The 11,143-nt window shown below is 36.3% G+C and overlaps 1 protein-coding gene across 1 annotated transcript in view; it reads left to right on the top strand.

The window, feature by feature from the left end:
- Positions 1–539: 539 nt before the first annotated feature.
- CHN2 (chimerin 2) overlaps positions 540–11,143 on the top strand; it is a 128,551-nt gene continuing 117,947 nt past the window's right edge. The window contains exon 1 of the mRNA XM_058184120.1: positions 540–1,226. Coding sequence (XP_058040103.1) covers positions 1,178–1,226 — 49 coding nt within the window. The 5' untranslated portion in view covers positions 540–1,177. The remainder of the gene's footprint in view (positions 1,227–11,143) is intronic.

The following is an 11,143-nucleotide window of genomic DNA, read 5'->3' as shown; positions in this document are numbered from 1 at the left end:
GTAATATTCAATAGTTTTATGACAGAAATTCCAAAAATAAAGTTCCTTTAAGGTTGCTTGTCAGCCACAGTATGAAAACCTGCAGGACAGAATTCTCTCTGGAGATGTCCCAAATTACTCTGCAGTTTAAGGCAAAGGACATGATGGCTCTCCCCAATCCAGAAATTAACTGCTCTAGCAGAAGACCAATTTAAAGAAGCGCTGAAGAAGAAGCACCAAATTGGTGAGCCACTGCTCCAATAATTGTAAGAGCGGTTGTTATCTGCTTTCCACCTTCATAGAAATTGATAGAAATCTCCAACAGGTGATCTGGTCACTGAGCTTTACAACAATTGAGATTAACAGGAGGCGACACTTTTCTCCTGTTTTAACAGAGAGGGCCGGGAGAGGAGGTGACCCAATCAGACTGGCATACTTGGCACCTGAGAACCGGAAAACGCAACAGGCACCCAGCGCACCCGAAGGCAACCGCTGGGGACCCGCCTTCTCGCTGTTGCCTCCCCGCTTCTTCCCTCCCCTAGAAGGCGGCGCGACCTGCCTCCGCTTCCCAATGTTGGACCAGCCTTGGCACATGGAAGGAGCGAGAGCTCTCCTGATGCCAGCCAGCGAAGAGAGCGGCAGCCACAGGGGCAGGTTCAGACTGGACGCTCTTGGAGCCTTTTTCGCTTCTCGCGCGGGACTCCGTCGGTGCCTGAACCCTGGGCTGTCCCCTCCGCTATCCCAGGGGCTGCCGCCTGTCTTTTTCTCCGCTTCCTTTGTGTGCGTGAGGGAAGCTTAGGCGGTGGCGGCAGAGGAGGTGGAGTCGCTTGCTTCGCTTGTCAAGGCTTAAGCCGTTTAGGCGAAGGGAGGGGAAAAGGCGAGGGGAAAAAGAACTGCTGGGGCGGTTCTAGTCACTGGGAAGCTTCTTATTCCTCGGGCAGAGAGAAAGGAGCTGGACACATCCCGGCAGCCTTCCTTGGCCAGCTTCTCCTCCTTGCCAAGCCTCCAAGGGACCCAAATAAACCAGTTACAACAGCACGTTATTCGGACAAGGAGCAAGCAAAGGCCAAGCAGCGCCTGCTGTTGCTGCTTTGCTAGACGCGGCTCCCGCACTTTGAAATGGGTCGGGAGCGGCAGAGACAACCAAACAGCAGCAGAACCGCCTGGACTAGTCACTAAGGAAGCCGAAGGGAAGAGGATGGCCACATCCAGCAACTCTAGTTTGTCCGGCTCCTCTGTTTCCTCGGGTGAGTTTACAATAATTGCCTCCCTTTCGTTGGCAGGGTTTTTCTACCTCCTATCTTACTCTTCTGGTCCCCCATAAAATACCGTTTATTTGTAGAAGGTTTGAGAGAGGAACCTGGTTGTAATTTCTTGTGTCCTACTAAGTTGCTCTTTTTGCCCTTTCTCTTTCTGTAGTAGGAACATCCGAGTCTGGATACAGCTGCGTCTATTCTATTTGCAGGGGAAAAGGGGAAACACTTTGTACGGAAGGAAGGTGCATCTTTTTCCCTGGATGCTAAGTTGAGAGAAGATAAATGTGGAACGATCTAACATTTTTAAATCTTATGGCTCTTCTCTCCACTGATAATTAAGAGTTTTAAAATTCAAAATACTACACTACAAAAAAATAATAATAACCAGGAGACATTCCTGGTATTCAACTGACATGGTCAAACAAAAATATGCATCATTACTATTCAAGATAATTCCAGAACCAACAATCTCCAATAATACTTGTGCTTAGCTGAGCAGTTTATTCTAAGGGTGTGATTTCACCTGTTCAGATGCTGAGACGCATGATGTAAGCAGTGGAATATTAAAGAGACCAATTTCCCCCTTCTCTTAGTTTCTTACCTAGACTGGATAAGCACAAAGCACATCTTATACTGAGATGAGTCACCTCACAGCTGAGGAAAGATAATTTCTTGGTTATATTACCAGGGTGGTGACAAGCAGCAAACTACATTTAAGATATTAGGATTCTCAAATGCAGAGGAAAATAAATCTTAATAAAGTTCTTCCATTCTTTCTGTAACTTCTGGGTATCTTTGAAGAGATCTGAAAGAGGCATTGAAAGGCTTGTTAATATTTTTTCAAAAGACCACCAAATTATTTGGTTAACTTTATCATATTTAGACAAAAAAATTTGGAGTGCATACCATACTGAATATAGTTATGCATATGCATATTCTAAGAACATTGAAAAGGGGCTTGAAGGTAACTCTCAACCAAGGGACAGTTTTTATTGACACAAGGAATCTACAAGACCTTGAAGGGACATAACTACTTACAGTAACTATTACTTTCAGGGTTTACTCTAAGAAAAGCAAATTACAATAATCCAGCTCTAAAGTTATCATTGCATCAATTGCATCAAGGTGTTAATCTTGTTCAAATAAAGGTATATATAGTTTTTCAGCCAAAGCTGATAAAAAAGCCCTCCAGTGTTATGTGGTTGTCTAACCTGTACCAATGTTGCATCTGAAATGAATTTGTAAAACTAATACTCAACAGAATACAGAACAGAAATACCTTTCTAAATCTGTTCGTCAAAATGAGTATTAATTTATCCAAGTTTAGATTCAGCGATGCTAGTCTTTATACAATGTGGAAATACTCAAAGGTTTTGGAGTCAGAGTTTATATTACATTGAAAATCTTGACTCTTGTCATCTTTTTGTCAAAAAAGATTTGGTTATCCTATATATTTTTTGTGTGTGCATGTATATTTATTCTCAACTATGGATAATTAGAGAATACTGTACATGGAAAAAGCAGAATTGCTTTATTTTGATGCAAGTTTCGCCTCTTTGGTATACATTTAGTAATGTCCCTTTAAAATAGGAAAAAGCTGGGTGTATTACAATGCTTTAGTCATCATTTTGATGAAACCATGAAATTCTGCAGATATCTCTGCTCTACTTGACTTATATAGCCTAGATACAGTATCCTCAGGTGATGCACTGATGTAATGTATTGCATATCACTATAATGTATAAGATTATTATTCAGATTAATGTTCTTACCAACTAAAAATAACAGGTGAAGAGCACCAGAGAGAAAGAGAGAATTATTATTTATGGGAAATTGAGCACCTGAGGAAAAGATTCTAAAGATGCAAGAAAGCTATTGCTTAATGACCTGATTCATGCTATGTTCTAAAAAATCATAGTTTATGAAATAAATCATATTTGGTTGTCTTTGAACAATATGCTGAGCCATAATCTTAATTTATAAACCAAGTAGTTGTGGCCACAAATCCTGCTAAGCAAACCACTGTCTAACAAACAATATTATGATTTAGCATTTTTTATGAAATAGCCATATTAAAATAAAATGGGATCCTAAATACCATGATGTTTACTATATAGTAAAAGATATTTGGATAAAATTGCCTAACTATTGTATATCCATACATAGAATTTAGAATAGAATTTTTTATTGGCCAAGTGTGATTGGACACACAAGGAATTTGTCTTGGTGCATATGCTCTCAGTGTACATAAAAGAAAAGAAACGTTCATCAAGGTACGACATTTACAACACAATTGATGGTCAATATATCAATATAAATCATAAGGATTGCCAGAATAAATTAATAAATAAATTCTATTCTATTTCTATTCTATTCTACATTAGTGGAGTTTTGGTCTGGTGGAACTGAGAACCACCCTGTAAGATTGGAATGGATAGCTCTATTAATTTTATGTTGAAATTTATTGAGTAAGGAATTAAAAACTTTGGTTTTTTTATACTAATATCTGTTTTAATTGTGAGAGTTTTAAGTCAGATAAAATAAGTATTTCACAGCACATGATTATGTGATAGAATACACAACTGCAAGATGTAGGATAATTTAAAAAAGGAACTAGATTCCATTTAATACAGATATTAAAGACTGTATCTGTATTAAAGACTAACTTTAGCACACCACTTGCTGGGAACTTGGTTAGTGAAGTATTTTTATGCTCATATCCTAAGTAAGGGCCTCCCATAAATTTCTGATCAGCTAGGGATTAAGAACCATGGATTAGATAGGCCTCTGTTTTGAACATGATTAGGTTTCTAATAAAAATGTTCTATATGATATTAGCCTAGATTAGTTTAAGGATTTGCGTAATTTAGAATACAAAATTTACTAAGGGCTGTATATTCTTCAGACCTGTCAATACACTAAGCAAAAAGATTTGTTTCTGATATGTATCAAATTTAAAATATGGGAGTGCTTTTTAAAGTTCTCTTCAATAAGAAACAATTATCTTTGCCTTTGTTCTTGAACTTGTCAATCACACTTTCAACTGACTGTTCTTCTGTACTAAACAAAAAAAGTGCAGGGGAAATTAGGACTATAGTAACTATGTCATTTTCCTCCTTGCAGAAAAGTTTTCAAATACTGCAGTGACTCCAGAATATTTGACTCAATGCAGCCACATTTGACTGATTGTGGTTTTTGTTTCCCAGAGCTCAGCAAGTTTTTCACCATTTTCTAATAGCCTGTAGTCAGTGAATCCAGCTTTTAAAGATGAACAGCATACCATATGTGGGTTTAAAAAATAGGTTTTGCAAATGATATATAATTATTTCTATTCATTTGACTTTCCATTGCAAGATCTTCTGTTGTTTACATAAGGATGAAAATACAAGACCAATAAATTAACAGTTGAGAATCTAGATAAAGCATCCACTTTATAACTTTGCTATATAGGTCAATATAATAATTTGCCAAAGCACAATCATTGTGGACCATTGAGATAAACTGGTGTAGCATGTCCCTCTGTAGGTATAAAATGTGGCTCAGAGTCAAAGGTCATATCATGTTAATAATTGCAATAAAAATAAATCACATAGAAATCTTTTTAAACAGAAATTGAAATATTTATATATTTCTATATGATGGTTGGATAGTCAAATCTGATAGCTAGGCAGTCAGAACTGCACACTTGCAATTTATCTTTGATTCTTCCAGCAACCAAGCATGGCAATCTGCTTTGAAATGTTAGGAGAAGAGAAAACTTAAGGATTGGGATTTTTGCTGTTTGACGTGTGTGTGTGTGTGTGTGTGTGTGTGTGTGTGTGTGTGTGTGTGTGACACACACACATACTGCAGGTTTTATACTGACCCATTTTAGAAAACTTAGAGGAGAAAAAATTGTCTCTTAGAAATAAGAACCAATGTTTTGGAAATCATTTTTGCCTTTTCCCTTATTTTATATTAACACTACATATGCACTCTGAAACATAATGTTTGTTTGTATAGAAATAAATTCCTACATTTGTTGACTTCAGAGTGTGAAAAGTTGCATGAAAGAAAAGTAAAGATTCTTGAAGTTGTACAAACCAGTTTAGTAGCTTTTATTAGATGAATGGTATAAAGAAATGAGCTAGCTAGTGTAGCTGGTTTCTCTGCCATTATTTGATTTTGCTGCATGTGCATCTGATAGTCATGAAGATATCAGTTCACCAGTGTCTGTGAAATTAATTATCACATGCTAGGGTAGTTTTGACATTTTGATGTATCCAAGAAGAATAACAATTTATTGAATGCCAATTTCAAAAAAGCCAGTTTTATCCTACATTAATTTAATTAAATACTTTAATTAAAATATAATATATAACCATGATCTTTATTTTTACATATAATTGCAGATGATACTTTAAATAAAATTTAACCAGTTTCTGAATTAGTATATGCTGAGTATTTTGATAGTAAGTTCTAGTGAGAGAATGAATGAAGCTTTCAATGATGTTGTCTATTTGTCAACTATCACCTGGCCCTTATTTTCATCATACATGAATGCATTTAATTTTCTCTTGTGTTTTTGTGCTTTAGATGAAAGATCAAAGTGGTTATGTGAAAAATTGTGTGATTCTTGATGTGATTTGATGTGATTCGAGTTTGAGATATTTGCTATTATATGTAACAGAATTGATTCAATTTTAGAATAGAATAGAATAGAATAGAATTTGTTTTGGAGCATATGCTCTCAGTGTACATAAAAGAAAAAGAAAAAAGAAAAAAAATACATCAAAGGTATAACATTTACAACACAAATGATGGTCATAGGTTGCAATTTAACCCTTAATGATAGCAACAAAAAGTTACAGTCATACAGTCATAAGTGGAAAGAGACTGATGATGAAAATGATGAGAAGATTAATAGTAGTGTAGATTTAGTAAATAGTTTGACAGTATTGAGGGAATTATTTGTTTAGCAGACTGATGACCTTTGAGAAAAAACTGTTCTTATGTCTAGTTGTTCTGGTGTGCAATGCTTGAAGGTAGGAGTTGAAATATTTTATGTCCAGGATGTGAGGGATCTGTAAATATTTTCATGGCCCTCTTCTTGTTTCTTGCAGTATACAGGTCCTCAATGGAAGGCAGGTTGGTAGCAATTATTTTTTCTGCAGTTCTAATTATCCTCTGAAATCTGTGTCTTTCTTGTTGGGTTGCAGAACCGAACCAGACCGTTATAGAGGTGCAAATGACATACTCAATAATTCCTCTGTAGAACTGGATCAGTAGCTCCTTGGGCAGTTTGAGCTTTCTGAGTTGGCGCAGAAAAAACAGTCTTTGTTGTCCTTTTTTGATGATGTTTTTGATATTATTTTTCTGCCTGATGTTATAAACTGCTTGACAGAAAGTAACTTTTTCATAAAAGATTCATTATCCCTTTTATTAATTTTAATATCACTTTTCCCAGATAATATTCAAAACCTGGTACGGGTTTTTGTTTTTTGGCTATAAATTGAAAGCAAACATTTCTAGTTAAAATGCTTGTGGAATAGTAACTTTTGTGACAAATTTGCAAAGTCAAGAATTTTTGAGCAGAGCTCATTTCTGCTGTCAAATAGAGAATGATGTAGTACAATGTTTATGTTGGAATTGCAGATCCTAGGGAATCAATTTTGCAAGTAGCAGCAAATATGAATATTGGAATACATTATCAGGATAGTACATTCATAAAAGATACGTTTTAGATACAAGATGTTTTGGTGCTGTATAGGCTCTCTTCAAATGACTTCAATGCTGTGGAAAACCAGAACCTCTCCTGTATTAAAAATACACAGGAAAATTAATGTTGCCTATTATCTTCAATTTGTAAGTCAGTTAACAAAACTTCGCAAAATATTAGCATATAATAATATTCTATAAAAGAAGAAAATTAACCATTATTTAAACTATATCTGATCAAGAGATAGTTCTTCTGGCATAATGCTAAATTTGTTTGCAATGGTGGTTTAACTGTGAGTCAGACAATGTAGGGAATGGTGCTTTTGATCTCTTTTAAATTATAAAACTCCCATTATATAAAATGGAAAGAGGGGCAGTTACAAAGAATACATAGAAATAATCCAGAATTGCAACAATGACATCACAAATATTAAAGTTCAGAATAAGTTTATATTGGTAAAGAATGTTAAAGACAACAAAAGGGCTTCGATTATGTTTACAATATAAAGAAGACAAAAGAAGTAGCATAAAAATGTAAAATTTAGCAAAATGCTAACAAATAGCATATAAAAATAAGCTTCTCAATTTCTACTCTGATTTCCTTTCCCAACAAAAGACCATTTCTTCCAATTTCATCTTGAAGATGATTTATTTGAATTACTTTAAATGTCAGAAGTAATATGAGTTGCTTGATAGTTTGCATATCTTTGAGAAATTCTGGAGACAAACCAGAGGTGGTATTCAGCCGGTTCGCATTGGCTTGGACGAACCGGTAGGGGAAATTTGGCCTGGGTCACCGAACTGGTAGCAACCTCTGGCTGGCCCTTCCCTCCCCAGTCCCCTGGTTGCCGCTCGCTCATCCTGCCTGCCAGTTGACACTTGCTCACCCTGTCTACCCCCACCCTGTCTACCCCCACCCTATATATGTCACCTTCGTCATGCGACCCAGAAAATCTCCTCACCAGTTGCCTCTGCATCTCGCCCGCTCTGCTCAGCTCACCAAAGATAAGCATGCCACCCACTCACCCTTTGCCTTGGGTCAGGGGCCAGGGCCAAGGAATGCACCATTCCTCAAGGCTGTGGAGCCTCTGCCCACTCACATCTGCCTCAGCTGAGTCAGGGAACGCACCATTCCTGGGCTCTGGCCTTTCCTGGATTTCCTCCTGCATGCCATTCACTCTACCTTCGCTACACGTCACCCCATTTCCCATCCTTCAGAGGCCCCAGTCCTTACTCAATCTCTTTCTTTTTTCATCCCTGCAAGGGAAGGCAAGCCAGGGCTGAACCATCGCCGCTGGGCTCCATCTTTGCCAGTCCAAACCAAGCCTGCAGTGGTGGCTGGCTGCAGGCTTCTTGTGTGGAAAACTACTAGTGAGAAGCAGAGGCTGGTAGTTTTCAGTGCAAGAAGCCTGCAGCCAGCCGCCGTTGCCGGTTTGGTTCTGCCTCACAAAGCAGCAACTGGGAGGCTTCTCGCACCAAAAAAAAAAAAAGAGGAGACTGCTGCAGGCATCTCGTGACAAGGGAGGTGTGATGCGGACTGCCAGGGAGCCCAGCGGCGATGGCTCAGTCCTAGCTTGCCTTCCCTGAAGCCAGCTGTGGGAGAAAGGTAAGGTAGTGGCCGCAGGATGAAGAAAGACATGGTCGTGGGGGAGGAAGTGGGAAGATTAAGGGCCGGAGCCTCTGAAAGGGGGGAAATGGGGTGACGTATCACACTTAAGGGAGAGCAGGCGGCGAGCGGGTGGAGGCTCCAGGGCCTCGGGGAATTGTGATGTTAAGGAAAAATATGGTATTAATTCAATTTTTTTTCCTACTGGGTTCTGTGGGCGTGGCTTGTGGGGGGGTCATGTGATTAAATGGGCATGGCCAACTAGATGTCACTCACAGCAAGATGCTGCCTTAGGGAAAAAATTGGAATACCATCACTGAGACAAACCTATTAACTGTCAGATGACTGAAGGACAGAAAATGTCCCTATCTTAAAATGTGATAACAGACAATCAAGGGACCATTCAGCTTAATATTAATACCTATGAGGGAGAATTCTATAATGGATGTGAAAACAATTTATTATTTCAAAATAATTTGGTGACTATTACTAATTAACATATGCAACCAAGTTTATCTAATGTTTTAATAAGATCATTTCCTTAAATAATACACACACACACACACACAGAAACACACAGACACACAGACACACACACACCCCTCCATATACATGTAGGGGAATAAATCATTTCACTTTATTTTGTGTTAGTCAGACTCATCTTCAATGACTGGGTCTGCTTCTTGACACCATATTTTTAAAAAGATTTAAACAAGTCAGAATGAATTTAGAAATGTCATTGTGGATGATTATATGAATATAAACAAAGTCTTGTGAAAAGAGGGAGAAAGATCTCAAAATATATAACCTAAAGAGCAGATTAAAACTATTATGGAATATTTCAAAATTTCACAAAGATGAAGATGAAGATTGATCCATATTAGACAGTAAGAAACAGAATATTAGTTTCAAGATGCACGATGCCATATTATGATAAATATTGGGAAGAGCAAGAATCAATGAAATCAATTTAGTAATTCTATATTAACTGCTAAAAAAACTAGTACTTAATATTCCTATTTTGTGTTTAATTCAGGGACTATTCTGCTAGGCAGGAATTAGAACTAATAACGTGACATTTATCCCAGTAATCTAGGTATATTTACTTTATATTCAATTAAATGTTTTTTACTATGAATTTCATTGAACTACTATTGTTAAGCAAAGAGTGCCTGAAAGTGGCAATTTAATATCAGAGTTATCCCATAAACCTTGACTATGGTGTTTGTGTTTTAATTTTATTTATACACTAAATAAATAGTGTATAAATATAAATAGTGTGTGCTGTTCAGCATGGAAAAGAATAAGAGTTCTCTCAGCCTGGAACATAAATCTGTAGAACTTTTGGAAGTTTCTGACGCCACCTTTTTAATCTGTATTTCCTAAATCCTTACTCTGCTTTGTGTCCTACTCTCTTTCTGACAATCAAGAGTGTTATCCAGGCAAAAGTGAGAGCTGTTTGTAAAACGCCAGGATTTTAAGATTGTTATGACTGGACAGTAGGGTGTTGTACCTCAAAATAAGACGAAATACCCGACATGCATGGTTTATCTTTTGTATTCAGTATGAACTTAGGAATTTCCTTTCCAAACAATGAAACAAATTATTCTAGCATGTTATTAGATGTTCAGGAGGGACTTTGGGTTTTAAGAACTGTGTCTCCCTTTTATTGGTAAATGTATATCTGCATAATTAGGGAGTCAACCATTTCATTCTTACTTTTGCCATGTTTTTCACTTCTATATTGATACAGTGTTGATAAGCAAGTTAATTATTAGCAGTTATGACAACAATGAAGTAGATGGTTCTATAGTTAAAACAGATATGTAAAAATCTTTTACATGAAATTTATGTCTAGAATGAATATGGCTTAAGCTTTGAAGCAGAGATAATGTAATTATTAAATTTTAAATAATTATTAGCATTTTAAATACTTTGTAATACAAAATGTATTTCTATAAGTCAAATAATTAATACTAGTACTTTATCTTTTATTGAACCACTTATAAAACAAACTTTCTTCAATTGATGAGGATTTGACAATCTTTTCTTTCCAATTGTGCATTTTCATCTGTCCGATAGCTTTATAACACTGAGTAAAATTGCATAAAATCATAGTTTAGCAATTGAAATTATACTGATTTACATAGGAAACGTGACTTAGCTTCAGTATTGTAGTTTATTATAGGCTGAAATGTTTCGCTATAAATCTTCAAAATCTTTTAAAAGTACAGTAATTAATTGTTCAATCTTTTTATATATTGTACCGTACAATGGATTTAGAATAACATAAACCCTTGTTAAGAACAAAACATTGCTAATCTGATGGCTATGGACTTTTACTCAGAAGAAAGTTCCTCTTAGTGAACTTTTTAAGTGAGTGTATTCAGAACTGCAAATTAGTTGTTTTACAAAACAGTATATTCATTTGTATGTAATTAGTTTTGCTTTAACTCATTGTGTTGATACTTTATAATATTCTAATAATATTGTAGTTAAAATTATGTAAATTGTAGACACTCAAATTGTTAATCATATTCAAATTTCAATGTGGATATAATGGTCTGAGAGTTATAGGTGAATTTATTATTATCTTGGAATGAAG

Source organism: Ahaetulla prasina, chromosome 4 (genome assembly GCF_028640845.1).
Source record: "Ahaetulla prasina isolate Xishuangbanna chromosome 4, ASM2864084v1, whole genome shotgun sequence".
In the NCBI taxonomy this organism is placed as follows: Eukaryota; Metazoa; Chordata; class Lepidosauria; order Squamata; family Colubridae; genus Ahaetulla; species Ahaetulla prasina.
Note: the sequence above shows the minus strand (reverse complement) of the source record. Positions and strands in the feature narration are given on the sequence as shown.